Source organism: Mobula birostris, chromosome 8 (genome assembly GCF_030028105.1).
Source record: "Mobula birostris isolate sMobBir1 chromosome 8, sMobBir1.hap1, whole genome shotgun sequence".
In the NCBI taxonomy this organism is placed as follows: domain Eukaryota; kingdom Metazoa; phylum Chordata; class Chondrichthyes; order Myliobatiformes; family Myliobatidae; genus Mobula; species Mobula birostris.
Window position 1 is genome coordinate 82,287,868 of NC_092377.1, and position 21,602 is coordinate 82,309,469.

The 21,602-nt window shown below is 40.0% G+C and overlaps 1 protein-coding gene across 2 annotated transcripts; it reads right to left on the minus strand.

Moving 5' to 3' along the window:
* Positions 1–655: 655 nt before the first annotated feature.
* LOC140202224 (uncharacterized) lies at positions 656–20,280 on the minus strand. 2 transcript variants are annotated; one of them, XM_072267096.1, is made up of 5 exons: positions 20,182–20,280; positions 18,848–18,894; positions 18,656–18,746; positions 13,061–14,634; positions 656–966 (listed from the first exon to the last, which is right to left on the minus strand). In XM_072267096.1, exons 1-5 carry the CDS (start codon positions 20,228–20,230, stop codon positions 886–888), a joined length of 1,842 nt encoding a protein of 613 aa, XP_072123197.1. In that variant the 5' UTR covers positions 20,231–20,280; the 3' UTR covers positions 656–885. The 2 variants fall into 2 exon arrangements, with proteins under 2 accessions (XP_072123197.1, XP_072123196.1); XM_072267095.1 differs by having other exon boundaries at positions 656–969.
* Positions 20,281–21,602: the final 1,322 nt, after the last annotated feature.

Genomic DNA, 21,602 nt, shown 5'->3' on the forward strand with positions numbered 1-21,602 from the left:
TTTGGCAAAGATCGGGGCTGCTTTAAATATTTGTGCATGAAAGTAATCTGTGGGCATGAAAACTGTGGTATAACTTGACCAAGTAAAGAAAATGAATCCTTGAAAGAAATTGGCAAAAAGCTTTCACTTCCAATTCTGGTCAGTAGTAGTCAATTCTCTGAGATTAATGAACTAGTAAGGGGCCTTACATGATATTTCTGATGTCGATTCCAAAATATCAGCCATCCTTTTTCTTCTACAGTGCTGCTTGACCTGCTGTGTTGCTCTAGAACTTTATTTTTTGCACTATTATTATTTTCTCCTTTGAAGTGATCATAAATTAGATAAAATATCTAGCCTACTGTTTCCCTATCTTTTGTATATGTCTGCACAAATACTGTATATCATTTCACACATGCTGCTTGGGCTTTGAAGATCAAGTAACTTTGATGCTGAGTTGACCAGTTATAAATACTCCATTTTTACTTACATAACTGTTTAAAGTAGAGGGGTCTGAACACGCTGTGATTTTTATTTCATCCAAATTGCAAGCTGAACTAGTACAATAACAACATGAAATCAGAATATGAAAATTAAATTATAATTTTCTCATGACTATTATGAGAAAGTGATTCCAACATGACCAAAATGTTGTTATCCAGTTTTTCATGCCTTTATATCTGTGTGATTAGAAATATAGGAATACACAATAGAAATATATATCCAACAGTTTAACATATGACACAAATGGACAGCAAAAGATGATCAATACTTTACAAGTAGCCTCTTCGCTGATTTTTTTGTATGTATTATATAGAATTATTTTTTTTAGTTTTTTTTTGAAAAACAAGTTCAATATAGCATGAGGTGTCTCGATAAGTAATTGACACTGCTAGCAACATTCTATTAATTTCTTTGATGGCCATTCATCTTCTCTGCTATTTTCTCCAATTCCAAGTCCATTGCTGCCAGATTTTCAAGTTCCTTCTGCTTTGGAGACAATGGAAAGCATTTAGTAATTAGTATGATCAGCCTCTTCCTGACATTTAACAAAAAATTTACCCACTGTGGTACAAGTAGTATGACATTCTAACTTCATCAGTGTACTTTTGAGACAGGTTGTTCAATTACCAATATGCTCAGTGTGAACAAAAGCCTGTGTAAGATCAATAAGAGAAAAGATTTTAAAAAAGCTAATATACATCATTTTTTATAACTTAAATGGGTACAGGCAAAACCCTGATTTCATTATAATTTAATTATAATTTCAGATAATGAATTCATTCATGTCCTAGTTTGATTGAATGTGAGAAACATTCCATCTTATTTCGGTACCTGTGGAATTGTCAAGCAACAGTTCATATGGATGCCGTTTGGGCCATTGTGGCTTTGCCAACTCCCTGAAAATAAACTACCTTATGAATCACATTCCACCCAGTATTTTCCACTTTCAGTCACTTACCGATTTCATTCTTGAAGTTCTTCTTGAGTGTACTTCCACTGCCCAGTCAGATAGTATACTCCAGGTCTCATTTATAGAACAAAGAACATTATAGCACGGTACAGGTCCTTAGGCCCAAAATATTATGTCAGCCTTTTAACCTACTCTAAAATCAATCTAGCCCTGCCCTCCCACATGACTTATAACCCCATTTTTTCTATTATCCATGTGCCTATCTAAGAGTCTCTTAAATGTCCCTAACGTATCTGCTTCTACCACCAATCCTGATAGAACATACTATGCACCCACCACTCACTGTGTAAAACATTTACCTCTGACATTCCCCTATACTTTCCTCCAATCACCTTAAAATTATGACACCTCATACTAGTGCTTCTTTCCTGAAAAAAAGTCTCTGGCTGTCCACCTGATATACAATACTTCTCTTATCATCTTGTACACCTCTGTCAAGTCACCTCTCATCGTCCTTTGCTCCCAAGAGAAAAGCTCCAGCTTGCTCAACCTATCTTCATACGACATGCTCTCCAATCCAGGCAGCATCCTGGTAAATCTCTGCACATTCTAAAACATCCATATTCATCCTATAACAGGACACAGGACTGAACGCAATGGTCCAGGCATGGTCTAACCAAGGCTTTATAGAGCTGCAGCATAACTTTATAGCTCTTGAACTCAATCCCCCAACTAATGAAGGCTAACACAACGTACACATTTTAAACAATTCTATCAACAGTTGCAGCAACTTTGAGGGATCTGTGGATGTGGACCCCAAGCTCCCTGTCTTCCTCCACATGGCTAAAAATCCTACTATTAACGTTGTATTCTGTCTTCAAATTCAACCTTCCAAGGTGAATCACTTCACACTTTTCCGGGCTGAACTCCTGCTACCACTTCTCAGCCCACCTCTGCATCCTGTCAATTTCCTATTGGAACCTACGACAACTTCTTACATTCTCCACAGCTCCACCAACCTTTATGTCATCTGCAAACTTACGAACCCACCTTGGCACTTCTTCATACAAATCATTTATTAAAAAAATCACAAAGAGTGGAGTTTCCAGAACAAATGCCTACAGAATACCCTCTATCTACAACTATCCTCATGGGCAAACCAATTCTGAATCCACACAGCCAGGTTTTCCCAGATCCCATGCCTCCTAACCTTTTGAATGAGCCTACCACAGGGAACCTTAGCATGCCATAGACCTTACTAAAACTATATACACCACATCCACTGCTCCACCATTGTTTCTGTTATTACCTATGTTTCTACTTGCATTCAGAAAATCATCATAGCTTTGAAAACTTTTATCAAACTGTTTTACTTGGTTTAAGGAGATGAAATCCAGTTTCTCAGTTCACTCTGATTCTGTTCCAAGACTCTCACCTCACTAAGGCATTGATGTGCTTTCTCAGGCATGAAATGCCCAGACTTTTTTACAATGCTTCAGGTGGGGTTTGAAAATGGGTCGATCAGATATAGGATGACCAAACTCGGTATGTAAAGATGGGCACATATAATTATATACGTTACAGTGCAGAAGTCTTAGGCACACATATATAATAGCAAGGCTGCCTAAGATATTTGCACAATTTTGTAGTAGTTTTATGTATTGCACTGTACTGCCGCCCAAAAAAAACAAATTTTATGACAGATAGTATGTGAGTGATGATAAACCTGATTCTGATATGGGTCTCTATTGTGGACTGAGAGTGGGAAGGGGGCAAGGACAGGGGAGTCATGGTTGGGAAAAGGGGAAGGGAGAGGAGAGGGAGCAGGAGGCACCAGAGAGACATTCTGCAATGATCAATGAATCAATTGTTTGGAATCAAATGACCTTGCCTGGTGTCTCAGGACTGGGTGTGTCTGCAACAGCTCCCCGCCCCCAACCCCATCCCTGCCACTCCTTCTCTGCCACCTGCCGCACACTGTCCCGCAGAGCTCCATCCTCGCCATTCCCAACATCCTTTGCTCCCACCAGATTTACAAACTCACTTTCCGCTCCACATTGACAAATACCGTATTGTGCAAAAGTCTCAGGCACCCTAGCTATATATATGTACCTAAGACTTTTGCACACTACTGGATATATATTTAATAATATTTAACAAAATACATGTATCAATAAAGGATGTGGCTAAAATGCCAACAATCTACTGAAAATCTGGTGTTTGGATTAGGAAAATAAGGATGGTTCTGCAGGAATTCAAAAATACGAAGTTATGTTGAATACAGTGCCTTGCAAAAGAATTCAGCCCCCAACCCTTTGTTCACATAATTGAGTATTACAACCAGGGATTTTGATCAATTTAACTGAGAATTTTTGTTTGAGAATCACATGCTCCTTTTTTTCACAGTAAAGCATAGTAAAAGTAAAATTGTAAAGCATGAAAAACAAAAAATTTAAAAACTGAAATGTCAGCAATTCAAAAGTATTCATCCCCCTTTGATGTGTACTTGGTTAAACCCTCTCTTGCAGCTATTACAGCTAGTATTCTTTTTGAATAAATCTCCGTTAGCTTTGTGCAATATGATGGAGCAAGACCTGCAGAATTGCTCAAGCTGCGCCTGGCTAGTTGGGGGTCAGTGGTAGACAGCAATCTCAAGGTCTTGCCGGAGCGTTAAGGTCAGGACTCTGACTGGGCCACTCAGGTACATCAGTTCTTTTTTTCCCTTTGAACCTACTACATGGTTGCTGTGGTGGTGTGCTTTGGGTCACTGTCCTGCTGAAGGACAAACTTCTTCCCTAGTTTAAGCTTTCTGGCAGAAGCAAGCAGGTATTTATCCAGGATGTCTCTATATTTAGCAGCATTCATCTTCCCATCAATCTTGAGCAGATTTCCAGTCCCTGCTGCTAAAAAAACATCTCCATAGCCTGATGCTACCTCCATCACACTTTACAATAGGGATGGTGTTTCCTGGCTGCAGTGCAGTTTTAGAATAACGCCACACATTCTGATTAGTGTTGACGCCGAAAAGTTTGACTTCAGTCTCATTGACCACAAGGCCTTCTTCCACATCTTCTAAGTGACGCTTTGCAAAGCCTTTACAGGCAAGGATATGCTTTTTTTCAGCCAGAACTTCTTCCTTACCACTCTTCCATAAATACCCTTCTTGTGAAAGGCCTCAGAGATCATGGAGCAATCCTGATGAAGGGTCTTGGCCCGAAACGTCGACTGTACCTCTTCCTGTAGGTGCTGCCTGGCCTGCTGCGTTCACCAGCAATTTTTATGTGTGTTGCATGGAGCCTTGAACTTCATCTCCAGTTGCAGACACTGACTCCTGCAGCTCACTCAGGGTGACTGTGTCATAGTAGCTTCTCTTACAAGTGCCATTCTTCTCTGGAGACTAAGTTTAGAAGGGTAGTCTGACCTAAGCAGAGTAGAACTGGTTTCATATTTTTTCCACTTTTTCACAATAGAGGTATGTTCAGTGCCTTTGAGAAGGTCTTATGCCCTGCTCTAGGTATGTGCTTCTCCATTATCATTTCCCTGACTTGATTTGGATGTCCTTTTGTCTTCAGTCTGGTTTGCTCTGTTGAAAATTTGCCATACTATTGGACCTCACAGAGAGGGGTGGTATTTATTGTTACTAATTCATTGAAAACAGGTGATCCTCAAATTTTCTACAACAAATTGGGTGAGTTGTAAAGTAATATACAGTATTGCACCTGAGGAAAGTTAGCATAGTAATTACAAAGAGGGTGAAAACTTTTTCAGCCTCAATTTTGGTTTTTAACTTTTAATGAATTGTTGACAGGTTTTCAAATTGTTCTTTTGATTTGACATGATGCGCAATGTTTAGTTCATGAGCTGAAAAAAATCCTACTTCAATATATTTTATATTTAGACTATGAGACATTAAAATGTGAAAATAATTGTGGGGGCTGAATACTTTTGCAAGGCACCATATAATCCCCAAATGCCTAATGCTAGTTTTCTAGTGGCAGCACTTTATTACTAGTTTACATAAAAAAATATATAGTTATTCTTGAAATTATATCACTTTCTTTTAACTTATTACTTAACATCTCTTGAATATTAGTGAAAAAAACCTAACCATTCCCCCATCATAAATTAGCAGTTTATGGTCAGTAATTTGAGAACGATTGATCTGGATTAGATCAGATTTTGCTACCATCTTCCCCTCTATGTTCCACAGTTTCAGCAGCAACTGGTGGATCAAGGACAACTTGAAAACAGATACCTTACTATTTCAGCTCAGCATAGAAACATAGAAAACCTGCAGCACAATACAGGCCCTTCAGCCCACAAAGTTGTGCCGAACATGTCCCTACCTTAGAAATTACTAGGCTTACCCCCATAGCCCTCTATTTTTCTAAGCTCCATGTGCCTATCCAAAAGTCTCTTAAAAGCAAAGTAACCTTTTATCTGTTTCAGTTGCAATTCTGAGAAAACCTTCAAGAAATCCTTGGACAGTGGAAGTAAAGATATTAATATTTGTTCAGATGGAGATAATGGAGAGGATTATAAGCATCAGCAATAAAATAAATGAACTGAATGTATATTTCATTTTATGTGTTTAAATTATTGCATTACTTGTAATCTTACAAAACACTATCTTACTAAAGCTCCAGCATGTTTCCTATGTATTATGAATTTTCTTCATTTTCAATCTTTTCAATATTATATTTCATGTTTGCTGCATCAACATATTTTCAAATGCTCTATTGCTTTTTAAAATTTCACAATATCATTTCATGTCTTGGGCACGAGATGGCAGCATGGAACAGGAATCTAAGTCTCCCAACTGGAAAAGTTTACTAATTACTTGCTTACTATAGATGTACCTGTATCACTGGGACTTTAATGGTTTAAGAAGGTGAAGCACCAGTATCACCATATCAAGGGACTGGAATGGACAGTAACGCTGATATGGATTAACAAGAACAAAAAAAAACCTTACATTTCTGAACTAATAAGCATTCTATTTACTAGCACAACAAATATCTCAAATATTTTTAATCTCTTGTTTGGAATGATCGGGGTATGAGAAAATAAATTTAGTCCATTCCTAAAATTAATGAATAATCATATCTGTGCAACAAAACAATGAGAACTGGCAACAATTGCACAAAAATCCCATTCTAGTTTCTATCAAGAGAGATTTTATCTGTAAGTCCAAGAGGATAACCTTATTGAGAGCTAAGTTGGCTGGAATCAGGATTCAGGAATCAAGTTCTGAGTCAGCACCCAGAACTTGTATGACTGACAGTAGTGAAAACTGAGCAACTGACACAATAAAGGAAGCTGTGAACACCGACAGGGATGGGGGACCTTTATTGCTGCCCTAAACGTCAGCAGTATAACAGGCAGTAAGAAGGGTATTTGCTCCATTTGAATTTCTCTGCTAATCCTCATCAAATGCTGACTTACACTTGTAAGTATTTTTAAATATTTAAATAAATATACTAAGGTGCATATTAAGAAATAGCTGATGAACTTGGAGCTTACAAGATGGCACAATGGATCTCCACTCAAGTACATACAGGAGTTGTAATGTTCCTGTGTTTGCTTCCACTCCAGTTCTGTAACTTTCAAAGTGACAAAGGAGATCTCTGCAGAATCTGCAAACTCTGCCACAGAGGGAGTAAACTGAGTGTGCTGAGGTCGATGGCTGGATTTGAGATATTGTGCCCTCTCTCCACTATTTGTGCGTGGTCTTCGGATACATCCTGGATATTTCCTTTCTGCTTCTCCAGCAATCTTATGCCATGGTTTCTCATGAATTGATGAAAGGAATCAAAACTTCAACAAACTTCTATAGATGTGTAATGGAGAGTATATTGAATGGCTGCATCACAGCCTGGTATGGAAGCACCAATGCCCTTGAACAGAAAATCCTATGAAAAGTAATGGATTCAGCCAAGGCAATCAGGGGTAAAGTCCTCCCAACCATTGGGCACATCTACATGAAACGTTGTAGGAAAGCAGGATCCATCATCGGATTCTTACCACCCAGGACATTCTCTCCTTTTGGTGCTGCCATCAGGAACAAGGTAGAAGAGCCTCAGGACTCACCCCATCAGGTTCAGGAACAGTTACTACCCCTTAACCATCAAGCTCTTGAACAACAGGGGATAACTTCATGCAAAGTCACTTGCCCCTGCTTATTTATTTATATTTGCATTTACACAGTTTGTTGTCTTCTGCACTCTGGTCGATCTTGTACTGATCCTGTTATGATTACCAATCTATAGATTTGTTGAGTATGCCCATAAGAAAATGAATCTCAGCATTGTTTATGGTGACATATATGTACTTTGATAATAAAATTTACATTGAACTTTGAATTTTGTCTTTGAAATCCAACATCAAAGGCTGCCTTTGCTGAAAGGTGGCTCACAAAATTAGGGAAATGAGCCATGTTGACCACAATCATTGTCTGAAGGAATAGGATTTGTAAAGAGCCTTTGTTCTCCCAGCTGTTTAGTATAACACTTAACCTCTCAAACAGCTCTGTGAAGAAATCCACAATGATTTAGAGCTCAGCGGATTTAGAGCAAGCTTCATCTGAATACTATAACTTAATGATTTTGGTTCAGGAAACAGAAAAAATAGTTTTTATACTCATCCTATAAATTAAGTGAAGCAACTTATACAAAAATTGAGGAAGGGGTTGAAGCAGATTCCAATAACACAAACTTCTGTGATACCTCTCTGCATTGAGGTTGGGTCTGTAGTGGTTCATAGTTTGCATCATGGTGGAATAAATGGAGGGTATCCAACTGCTGCCAATTTGTTTTTCAGGCTTCCTAGACGTTGATGAAGTTGACTTCCATCTTCCAGACCTTTTCCACCCAAGGGATTTCCACTAACTATACTTTGCTTGGTTCGTCCTATTAAATAATGCCACTGCAGTTATTTTCAGGTGCTCCAGCATCTTACAGCCAGAAACTAGATGCCAAATGGTCTCATATGATGACAAAGCAAGTGTGCTTCTTCTGCACCGAAAAGTACAATCCAACATATCCATAAGAAGTAGGTTCAGTATGAGCCCACAACAATAAAGATCCACAATTGATCCTAGGAAAAAGATCACATTCCATTTCTTGATGTCCACCTCTCCACCTAGACATAGATGATGAAATTCAACACTGCTCCAATATGCCAGCACAGTCTTTGGCAGTCTGAGAAAACAGTGTTCAAAGATCAAGACCTCAAATCCAGCACCAGTGCTATGTTCTACTAGCCGCACCTGTATGCTTCTGAGGACATATCTCAAAGTACTGGTGAAATGCCACCAATGCTGTCTCTGCACATTCAAACTACTTAATTAGTAGGATAAGCAAATAAATATGAGCATCCTCTCCCAGGTCAATATCTCCAGCATTGAACATAAGAACATAAGAAATAGGAGCATGAATAGGCCATCTGGCCCATTGAGCCTGCTCCACCATTCAAAAGATCATGGTTGATCTGACCATGGACTCACCTCTACCTACCTGCCTTTTCTCCATAACCCTTAATTTCCCTACTATACAAAAATCTATCCAAACTTGTCTTAAACATATTTGTTGAGATAGCCTCCATTGTTTCATTGGGCAGAGGATTCCCCAGATTCACCACTCTTTGGGAAAGGAAGTTCCTCCTCAGCTCTGTCCTAAATTTACTCCCCTGAATCTTGAGGCTATGTCCTCGAGTTCTAGTCTCACCTACCAGTAGAAACAACTTTCCTGCCTCTATCTTATCTATCCCTTTCATAATTTTATATATTTCTGTAAGATCTCCTCTCATTCTTCTGAATTCCAGTGAGTACAGTCTCAGGCAACTTAATCTCTCCTCATAGTCTAACCCCCTCATCTCTGGAATCAACCTGGTGAACCTCCTCTGCACCGGCTCCAAAGCCAGTATATCTTTCCTCAAGTATGGAGACCAGAACTGCACGTGGTACTCCAGGTGTGGGCCCACCAGTACCCAGTAATTGCAGCATAATCTCCCTGCTCTTACATTCAATCCCTCTAGCAATGAAGGCCACATTTGATTCTTGATTCCCTGCTGCTCATGCAAACCAAAATCTTCTGCGATTCATGCACAAACACTCCCAAATCCTTCTACACAGTAGCATGCTATCTTTTAACATTTAAATAATAATCTGATCTCCCATTTTTCCTTCCAAAGTGGATGACCTCATATTTACCAACATTGTACTCCATCTGCCAGACCATTGCCCACTCAATTAACCTATCTATATCTCTTTGCAGACTCTCCTTTTCCTCTGCACAACTTGCTTTTCTACTCAATTTAGAGTCATCAGCAAGCTTAGATACATTAGACTCGGTCACCTCTTCCAGGTCGTTAATGTATATCGTGAACAGTTGCGGGCCCAGCACCGACACCAGCGGCACACCACTCAACACTGATTGCCAACCAGAGAAACACCAACTCTCTGCTTTCTATTGGCTAACCAATCCTCTGTCCATGCTAATACATCACCCCCAACTCTATGCATCCTTATCTTATGGAGAAGTCTTTCATGTGGCACCTTATCAAACGCCTTCTGAAAATCCAAGTAAATAATGTTCATCTGTTCCCCTTGATCCACTGCGCTTGGTATATCCTCAAGGATCTCCAGTAAGCTTGTCAGACCGGACCTGCCTTTGCTGAATCTATGCTGTGTCTGCCTGATGGATCCATTTCTTTCCAGATGCCTCGCTATTTCTTCTTTAATGATAGCTTCAAGCATTTTCCCAACTACAGATGATCCAATTACATTAAGTCAGCTCTGTTTAGCAAGCTGTCTAATGGACATGTCCAACATTAGACCCTTCAAAGACATTTTAGTCCAAGCTCCACGATTAATGAACCAGTACCAGAACCCCTGGATCAGTAGTTCCATGCGAGCATATCTTACCGTGTGACACAGAGCTTATGCTGCCGACAATCAGCAGGAGCTCAAGAAAAGCAACTATGATCTACGCAAAGCTCTCAAGGCTGCAAAACAATACAGGGACAAGATTGAGTCAAGATTCACAACGAATAGCACATGTGACTTGTGGCAAGGGTTGCATACCATTGCAGACTTCAAAGCCAAACGTTGTTGTGCTGCCAACATTGCGTACTCTCTCTCAGATGAACTCAATTCCTTTACTGCTCAGTTCGATGTTGCTAACTCTGAGCCTCTGAGGAAAGCCACCGCTACAACCTGCAACCCGGTCTTCTCTGAGGCTGAGGTACGCAGATGTTTCCAACGAGTGGAAGCGCTGCGGGACCTTACGGCATCCCAGGGTGAGTACTCAGGATGTGCGCAGCACAACTGGCAGGTGTGTTTACTGACATTTTTAATCCCTCCCTCTCCCAGTGTAGAGTGCCCTCCTACTTCAAATTATCCACCATTGTCCCTGTACCAAAAAAGACCAAGGTAACATGTCTGAACAACTGGCATCCTGCTGCACTCACCTCAATAATAAGCAAATGCTTTGAGTGGCTGGTTAAGGATTACATCTGCACCTTGCTACCAACCACACTGGATCCCCCACAATTTGCCAACCGACACAACCGATCAACAGACAACACAATAGCCACTGCTCTACATACCGTCCCTACACATCTGGAGAAGAAGGATGCTTATGTGAGAATGCTGTTCTTGGACTACAGTTCAGCATTCAACACCATAATTCCATCCAGGCTCAACAGGAAGCTCAGAGACCTCGGTCCTGACCCTGCCTTGTGCAGCTGGATCCTGAACTTCCTGTCAGATCGCCAGCAGGTGGTAAGAGTGGTAAGGTAAGCCCCTTAGGGCTGTGTACTAAGTCCCCTCTTTTACTCATTGTAGACTCACGACTTTGTCACCACCCACAGCTCTAATCTGCTAATTAAATTTGTCAACGACACCACATTGATTGGCCTAATCTCAAACAATAATGAGGTGGCCTACAGGGAAGAAGTCATCTCTCTGATACAGTGGTATCAAGAAAACAACCTCTCCTTCAATGTCGCAAAAACAAAGGAGCTGGTTGTGAATTACAGGAGGAATGGAGACAGGCTAACCCCTATTGACATCAATGGATCTGCGGTTAAGAGGATAAACAGCTTCATGTTCCTCAGCATCACATCAATGAGGACCTCACGTGGTCTGTACTTACCAGCTGTGTGGTGAAAAAGCCACAACAGTGCCTCTTTCACCTCAGATGATTGAGGAAGTTTGGTATGGGCCCCCAAATCCTAAGGACTTTCTATAGGGGCACAATTGAGAGCACCCCAACCACAATCTATTCCAGATGCTACAATCCAGGAAAAGGTACTGCAGCATAAAAGCCAGGACCAACAGGCTCTGGGACAGCTTCTTCCACCAGGCCATCAGACAGATTAACTCACGCTGATTTGAGTGTATTTCTATGTTACATTGACTGTCTATTTGTAGTAAATTATTATAAATTACTATAATTGCATATTGCATATTTAAATGGAGATGTAACATGAAGAGTTTTACTCCTCATGTATGTGAAGGATGTGACAAAAGAAGTCAATTCAATGATCAATTCAATTTCAGTCCAATCTCCACAATTGATGTATGACTTATTTACAAGTTGTATTCTGTATGCTGTTTGAATTTACTGTACGTACTGGTATGCTGATGGGAAGAAGTTTTTCATTTAATCCAGACCTCACCATACCTGTCCACATAATAATAAACTCAGCTTGACTTAACAGCAGGATAGGGGAAATGATTCAAAGATTTTCTTGAAGCTTCTATGAAAAATGTGATATCCACATTGGCTCTTGGGAATGGCTGGCTATGACCACTCAGAAATGGAGAAAGCATTGAGAAGCTGCTATTTCTTCATTAGGAGCCACGTGGAAACCCAATGACATTAATGTTAAAAGAGTACCACTGGCCATACTGCCCAACCACTTGTCCCATTAAACATCTCCTGTCCCACTTGTGGCAGAGTCTTCCCACATTGGCTTCATTGTGCATGTCAGAATATACAAAACTGGAGAGGAAGCAATCTACTCTTGGCCTTGGCAAGTTGTCAGAAAAGTAGAAAGAATAAGCATCCAGGACCCATGGATGAAGGAGTTGTTAAGTATGCAAATGTGATACTTAAGACTAGCTCCAAGATACTTTCTGAAAACAGAGCTGGCTTCATTTGTGATAGACAACATAGATTTAGACTAACCAGTGATCTTCAGAGGGACCACTGGAAGTGGATATCAGAAAGACATGCTTGAAAATGCCTTTCGTGACTATGGAACTAGATTTACTTCCTAGCCACATGCACCAAGCAATCATTTCTGGCCCTCCTCAACCCTATTCTCAATCATACCCTCCTCTTGCTAACCGTCATTGACCTTCTGGGGCTTCTATCTATTTTACTAAATGGATAAATAAGGTTTTGTTTTTGTTTTACTAAATGGATAAAAAAGGTTATGACATAACTGTGGATTATGATGTTTTATAAATGATCATTGCTTTATTTATGTAATGATGTATCATTTTAGGGTTCATCAGATTGTTTCAGAATAACAATGGAAAACTGGTCATTTTGCCTATCAGTTATTTCCTCAAACATTAGGTATGTGTTCCTAAAACTAAGAAATGTAACTGAGGTAATACCTTTATTATTGTTCATTTAAAAATATTATTAGGCCTACCTCTTCTTCGGTTAGTACTCTGTGGTTCATTTTCTTCTTTCCCTCGTTATGATGTTGTTTTCCCTTCTCATTCTCAGAATCATAGTGTTTTGGGTTTTCCATGGATGACTTCCTAGATTTCAGATAATGTGCCAGCATGTCCATTCTGTCATACAACCTTTTGTTTTCGAAATCATTGTCAAGGTTTTGCTTTATGTGGTGTTCTTCAATACTTTCCCCATTCTGGCCTTGGTCTCCCTCCTTGTGTCTTTTATCATAAATTGTTCTCTGCTTCTTGTCATCATGTCCTTCGTATTCCGGATAGAAGTGACTATGCTCACTGCGCTCGATTTCCTCTTCACTACCAGGATTTCTATCAACCAAACTATGCCTTTTCTTCCACCAAAACTGTTGAACTGTATTTCCTTCTTCCTCTTTATCTTTTCCATTGCTTGGGTATCTTTCTTCTGTGCTTTCTTCTCCTTGCTTATTATCATTAGGATTATTTATTTTTTCTTCACTGTTGTGTGGTTTTTCCTCACTGTAATATCTCTTCTCATTCTTCTGTTCTTCCTCTTCACTGTGGTGTCTCTTGTAGTCAGTATGATGTCTCTTTTCTTCTTCTTCACTATACTTTTTTTCTTCACTCTTAGTCTTTTTGTTGAGATGTTTTTCCTCCTTTGATTCCTCTGAGCTACTCATCCAGTGCCTGTTAGTTTTATCCTCAAACTCCACCTGGTTTTTATTTCTCTTAAGGTAATTATGAATATTTTTGATAGGTTCTAGATCTTCACTAGATTCATCAGACATATCTAAGTCCTCCTTATTATTGTAGACATTCCTATCCTCATCTGAATGGCCATAGTTCTTTCCCACTTGGTAGTGTATGGGATCATTTTGTAATTTCTCGCCTTCTTCACTATTTTTCTCTTCCAAATCCTCAGAGTCATATTTCTTGTGTTCGTATTGACCATCCCTGTTATCTTCATTATTGAGATCTTCATTGAATCCCTTTGCACCTGTGTCAATATGTCCAAATCTTCTTTCATTTGAATGTCCATGAATGCCAAATTGCTTATCCTCCTTAGAAGACACTTCTTCACTTCTAAAGTCATGTCGCTTATGATGAGACATATTGATTGTACTCTCAGTACTGTGTGCTTTTTCTGAGCCTTTTTGCTCATGAGTAGTATCTTCCTCGCTGTGTTTCCTGTATCTTCTTTCACTATCTTGCTCATTTCTGTTATCTACATGTCTTCTTTCTTCATGTTGTTGAGTAGAATGATGATCTTCACGGCTTCCGACATGATACACGTTTTTTACTGGATAGAAATCTTCTATAATTCTACTATCTTCCTCACTGTTATTCACTTCAATATTTTCTTCGCTATGGTCTTGCTTGTAATGTCGCTTTTCCTCTCTCTCATCTTCACTTTGTTCATCTTCCTCATAACGTGTCCTCTGGTACTCCTCAACAGCCCTCTGGTTTCCTTTGTCTTCATTGTGAGGATTTCCAGAGTCCTCAGTGTGTTTGTCATCTTCATAATAATTATTTCTTCCTTCAAAGTTCTTTTCTGTTGTTTCAGGCTTCTCACCTGGAACAGGATGCAACAAAAAAAGCTTTAAACAACCATTATTAGAAGAAGGCAAACTGAACATTTATTCTTGTGTCTTGAGAACAAAGTGTAATAGTACTACAACTAATACAACAAACAATAAATTTTACATTATTTAATACAGTGATAATAAGCCTAATTCTGATTCTGCTAAAGACAATCAGTGCATTACAGACATGCATAGAATATCAGCGATATTTTGACCATGTGATTCCATGTATGTAAAGCTGGCTTTGCAGTGGTGATACCAATTATTATCCATTACAGGCTTGATTTAGCCACATCAGACTCCATATATGCAACAGATTAATGGGCAGCATCATATAAATAATAACAGACAATTGGATACTAACAGAAGAAAACAGTATTGTTAGTGTAACACTCACAACACACTGGAGGAACTCAGCAGGTCAGGCAGCATCCGTAGAAATGATCAGTCAACGTTTTGGGCTGGAACCCTTCGTCCTGACGAAGTGTTCTGGCCCGAAACATTGACTGATTGTTTCTACGGATGCTGCCTGACCTGCTGAGTTCCTCCAGCGTGTTGTCAGTGTTGCTTTGACCCCAGCATCTGCACAGTATTTTATGTTTAGCATTGTTAGTGTAACACTTACTGATGATTTTGTGGATGAGCAGGTAGGAGAAAGGTTTGTTGTATCAAATATTAGAGATAAGGTGAGTCACAATGATGGAACAGATAATTGAGCCAAATATTACAACACAGAATGAAATGATTCAGGTTCAGTCCATTTAGTGTGTACTACCTCTCTGTCAGAGCAAATCTCCAGTTCCATTCACTGTCCCTTTCTTTGCAGGCTTGCAAAATTTTCTTCATCGTATATTTATCCAGTTCCTTCTTGAAGGGCACAGTGAAAGTTGCTGGTTCCAACTGCATAGTTACAAACATGTTTTTTTCCTCACATTATTCTTAGTTCTCTTCTCCTTTATGTTATACCTCAGCCTCCACTCTTCAGTACAGAAAAGGTTCAGCAGGATATTGAATAGATTGAAGACCATTAACTTTAAGAAGATGCTGGACAAACTTGGATTATTCTCTCTGGAATGCCAAAGACTAAGAAGTGATTTGATAGAAGTATTTTCAGGTTATGAGAGGCATAGATAGGTAGAAATTCAGAGTCTTCCTTCACCATCCCTCACTACCCCCAGCCCCCAGGATGGAGATGTCCAATACAAGTTTACAATACCAGGAACAAGTTTAAATTGAGCGTGGGTAAGTTTAAAGGAGACATGCAAGATAAGTTTTGCACAGAGTGTGGTAGATGCCTGTTATATGCTACCAGGGGAGGAGGTAGAAATAGGAACAACACCATCATTTAAGAAGCTTAAAGACAGGTATATAAACAGGCAGGGAAAAGAGGGATATGGACCATATGAAGAAAGAATTGAATAGTTAGATTGGAATTGTGGTTAATGCAAGCATGCATTAGCAACAGCCTTTTCCTCTGCTGTGCGTTTTATCATCTTCCACTGAAAGCCCCAATCTCCCACACTAGCGGGACAGCAATGAAGAAGAGAATATAGCTGTAAAATAAGGGGCAAGTCCTTTAAAATTTAGATGTGTAAATATATCCTCTCTCAGAGCGTGTTGAACCTGTGGAATTCTCTGTTACAGCAGGTGGTCTAGCCAGAGCATTAGATACATTTAAAGAGGAGATAGATGAATATCTGAAAGTAACTGAGAGTTCGGGGAACGAGGGAGTTGAGGCCTGCATAGATTGTCCAGGATCTTATTGAATCATGGGCAGGCTTGTGGGCCTGGTGGGCTACACCTACTCCTATTTTCTAGTGTTCTGTGTTGTCATCTCCCCATTGATAGACCCTCATCTTTTCATAGACTTCTACCAAATGGCCCCTCAGCCTTTTCTTCATGGGGCAGAAGCAGTCTGAACCTCTCCAACCCTTTTTTATAATAAACTCAGTGATCACTTTATTAGGTACCTTCTATACCTAATAAAGTGATTACTGAGCATGTGTTCATTGTCAACTGATGCTGTAGTCTACCCACTTCAAGGTTCACTGTGTTGTCCATTCAGAGATGCTCTTCTGCACACCACTATTGTAACATATGGTTATTTGAGTCACTGTCGCCTTTCTGTCAGCTTGAACCAGTCTGGCCATTCTCCCCTGACCTCTCTCATTAACAAAGCATTTTTGCCAATAGAACAGCCACTCTCTGGATGTCTTTTTGTTTATTTGCATCATTCTCTGTAAACTCCAGAGAATGTTGCCTGTGAAAATCCCAGGAGTTCAGCAGTTTCTGAGATACTCAAACCACCCCATCTGACACCAACAATCATTCCATGGTCAAAGTCGTTTAGATCAAATTTCCTCCCAATTCCGATGTTTGGTTTGATTAACAATTGAATCTCTTGACTATGTCTGCATGCCTTTATGTATTGATTTGTTGCCAGATGATTTGCTGATTAGATATTTGCATTAACAAGCAGATGTACAGTGTTACTGAATAAAGTGGCCTCTGGGTGTAGTTCCTAATCTGAGGAACTATTCTGGTTAATTCTATCTGGACCCTCTCCAATGCACTCATGTTCCCTATAACGTGGCGACCAGAAATGAACGCAAGATTCTACCTGAGACTGGGCGCTCCATTATATTTTTCAGTGCGGAAGAGTTGAAGTCATCTTATGTTACTTTTCTTCGGGTTTCTGTATTGTGCTTGATTTCCTTGTCACTGATTCCTTAACTAACATCGTTTGCTTATTATTGCGTTGCTGCTTTAAGATCTAGATGTGGTAACTCGAACCCTGTACATTCCATATTGCAACAGTGACTTCGCTTCAACGCCAGTTCTGGTGGCTTCGGAAAGCCCGGGTGCAAAAAAAAAATCAGTACATTTACACGGCTCTTACTCTTACCCGGTCTAAATGCGAGAAGTAAAGACAGCGTTTTCACTTTGAACTTTGTAATACAGGTACATGGGACGGGCAGGGGTGGGAGAGGGTGATGCGGGGGAGGGGTGGGGAGAGAATCCCCATAAAACAAAACTACCCTGGTGAACACTTAAAGAAAGTGTTTGAAAGACCTGGAGCTCAAAATCCAGGCTTCTACCTCCACAAGGGTTTCAGCACAGCCCTTCTCGGGAACCCCAGTCAAGCAACTGGAGCGGGATAGATCAGCTGGTTGACTGATACCGCAACAACAACCTTACACTCAACGTCAGTAAGACCAAGGAACTGATGTGGACTTCAAGAAAGGGAAGTCTATGGAACACACATCAGTCTTCATCGAGGGATCAGCAGTGGAAAGGGTGGGTTCTGACGAGCTATCCCGGCTTCAGCATATTGAATTAATTATAAAGAAGACTCATCGGCAGCTCTATTTCAGTCGGAGTTTGAGGAGATTTCGTATGTCACCAAAGACTGGTGCAAATTTCTTCAGGAGTACTGTGAAGAGCTGGTAGCAGCACGGGCAAGTATGGAGGATTCACTGCACAGGACCGGGGAAGGCTGAAAGCAGCTGTAAACTCTGACAGGTCCATCATGAGCACAAGCCTCCCCAGCATCGAGGACATTTTCAAAGGCGATGCCTCAAATCTGACATCCATTATGATAGACCTCCATCACCCAGGACATGCCCACTTCTCATTGCTACTGTCATGAAGGAGGTACAGAAACCTGAAAACACACACTCAACTTTTCAGGAACAGCTTCTTCCCCTCTGCCCTCAGATTTCTTGAATAGGCAGTGAACCTATGTTGACAACTTCATTACTTTTGCTCTCTTATTGCACTACTTATTTAATTTACTTTATATATGTACATATATACACACACATATTTCTTATTCTAATTATAGTTCTTTAAAATGATGCATTGCAATGTACTGCTGACGCAAAACAACATAGTTCACGACATTTGCTGGTGATATTAAACCGAATTCTGATTCTGATTTTGATTCTATTGCATCACCGTCAAGATATCGGGGCGGTTGATAGTATTGACTTAAAAAATATATTCTCTTACTTCTTAGGATTTCCTTGCATTCTGAGGTCACTGGAGAAACGTTTTGCTTCGAAAGAGCGCTGGAAATTGCTTCGATTATACACCGCGTTACCTAAACGAGAAATGTCGGACATGGTCAGCACTCGTTCTCTGCCCGAGTGTCGGAAAGAGATAATTAAGATTCTGTTTTGGAGACACATTCATGCACCTTACCAGCTCATCTTTCTGTACGGCCCTTTCCGCTGGCAGCGGTCTGACCACTGTCAAAAACAAACAAAAATAAACACAATGACTGATCCTGGAACAAAAAAAAGGTGTCCCACGGGAAAACAGACTGGAGACCCACAAACAATCGAGTTTTCTTTCATCTACATTGCAGGTGAGATTCTGACCTTGTTTTCAATTTATAAAGGTATGGACGCCAAAGAAACATACCATAAACTCTTCCTAGGATGAAGAAATTGTGAAGGTTGAAGAGGTTGGGACTGTTTACTTCAAGAAAAGGGCGAGGGATGTTTCATAAGAAGTCTATAAAACGGTGACAGTCTGGACGGGGTCGATAGAACACAATACAAGAACACAGGAAAACAGGAGCTAGACTGGGCCACTCGGCCCTCGGGCCTGTCCCATTAGTCGATATGATCATGCTTGATCCATACTGGTCTCATCTCCTCTTCCGTACCAGCTCACCCAAAACCCTTAATTAAAACAGAAATGCTGGGAGAAAAAAAACTCATCCCGCATTCTCTGGTGGAGCACAATTTCAGTGAAAGGTTTCAATTTAATATTAGAAAGAGCCTTATTGGTTTGCTTGACATTTTGCGTATTATTGATTTTATAATGAGGTTACTGACGAAGAAATATTGGGGTATCTGCGTGAGTTCTTGACGATATCTTTACAATATGCCTAGTCCCATGACCTAATGTACAGAGTAGCCTGCCAATGGAACTGGTTGCAACTGTCCTTTCATGATACCGGTAATTGATCTTGACAATAAATGACTGGTACTCTGGACAGCGGTTGTTAATACGTACTTTTAACAAAATAAGGAAGAAACGATAGGAATAAAAACATAAAATATTGGAAATACTCAACAGGTTGGACAGCGTCCGTAGAAAGAGAAGCAGAAATAACGGTTCGTTTCGAAATCCCTTCAAAACTGAGAAGAGAGAAAACGACCGAGGGAAAGAAATTATGGAAGTACTAAGAGGGTGTGGGAAATCTTGTAGAGTGAAATATAATTAACATGCCATTAGAACCACAAGCCCCACGGAAACTTGTCCTGAATATATTCTAACATATTGCTTTCATTTCCACTGTCTATATCACTGTATTTAGTTTGGATATCACAAATCTAGTTGTTTTTGTTATGTCATCAAGACTATGGGGAAAAAATGTCACCTAACTGCCTGCCCAATCCGACTGGGGCAAGGCTCGCTAGGCTAACGGGATTAGCAACCAGGACCTATTCGCTATCCAAGGTGCTGAAATCGAGAAACTGGATTAAGACTGCGAATTGTTATAAATAAACAGAAGCAAACATTACCTGCTACGGTAGTCAGAAAAATCAAGGCTAGGAGAAGAAAAAAACGCATAGTCTTGTCGAAGCCGTGCGCGCTGAGGAGTTTGTTGGATGAGGGTGCTTTCGACCCCCTCTCTGCAGTCTCTGGATGGAGACGAGCAACAGCGATCCAAATTTAAAGCGACCGCACAGCGCATGTATCGCTGTGTTGGTTTTGGAGGCGGAGGCAGACTCCACACCCGAGAATTATCATCATCAAAGCTCCATAAAAGCTTCAGTGAAAAATATTTCTGCGTAATTGTTCACTTCCATTTATTATTTAGTTTTTTTTATTATGTAGGTAGACTGGATGAGTGAAGCTTTATCTCGTTTGTTTAGCTCAATCACACCTTGGCGTTCTCGATTTATAAATTCTTTGTAGCAGCTTTTCAGTTACTGGGCGACGATATCAGCCCCAGAACATATTGAAAAAATTATATTACACCTTCTGTTACCATCTTAGGCCAATCTTCTCCCGTTTATTTCTCGTTGTGGTATAATTCTTCAGGCAATCAAAGCCCTTCAGCAAAAGATATTCTTTAAGAGAAGATAGCAAGCCGAGAAACAATCTGACTGCAAAGTTTGAACTTTTGAAATATAATTAATTGACTTTCCCTAAGTATCAGACCTTACAAAAAAAAACTGGTTCTTGGATTTTTTTTAAAAATTCCAGTTTCCTTTACAAGAATTGCTTGAAGGTTTAGCCTCGGTAGTACTTCGACTTTTTGACCTGTGTTGAAGTTAATGATGGACACTAAATGCCTTTTTTATCTGCTTAACACTATGTTTTTATATTTGTATGTTGTCAGTTTCTTTATGTTGGTCAGATGCAATTGAACTGAGGATGAAAGAGAAATTAGTCTACCAATTTATTTTTAATGAGAATAGCCTAAAAGTTTCCTTAATTTAAGCTATGTTTCAATTCATACATACAATTGAGATCATGTAATATTTAAATGGAATCCAACTCTAGAAGGAACATTTGTGGTTAATTATGGAAAACTATAAACAGTGACTGAAGATTTTTCCAATACAATACACTTGAATTTAAGAGCTGCAGCCAACATCATTGTCCTTAGTCATAAAATAAGTCTTGCAGGACTGTTGGAGTACGCTGTTGTATGATATTCCATCTGGATAGCCTCCAACCTGATGGTATGAATATCAATTTCTTCAACTTGCTGTAATTTGCCGCATTCTCTTTCCTCTTCTTCAGTTCCCCATTCTGACCTTCTTACTTCTTCTCCTCACCTGCCTAGCATCTTCCCCTGCTGCCTCCTCCTTCCCTTTCTCCCATTGTCTACTCTCCTCTCCTATCAGATTCCTTGTTCTCCGTATCCTTACCTTTTCCATCTATCACCTCCCAGCTTCTTAATTCACACCCCACCCACCTGCTCTCACTTATC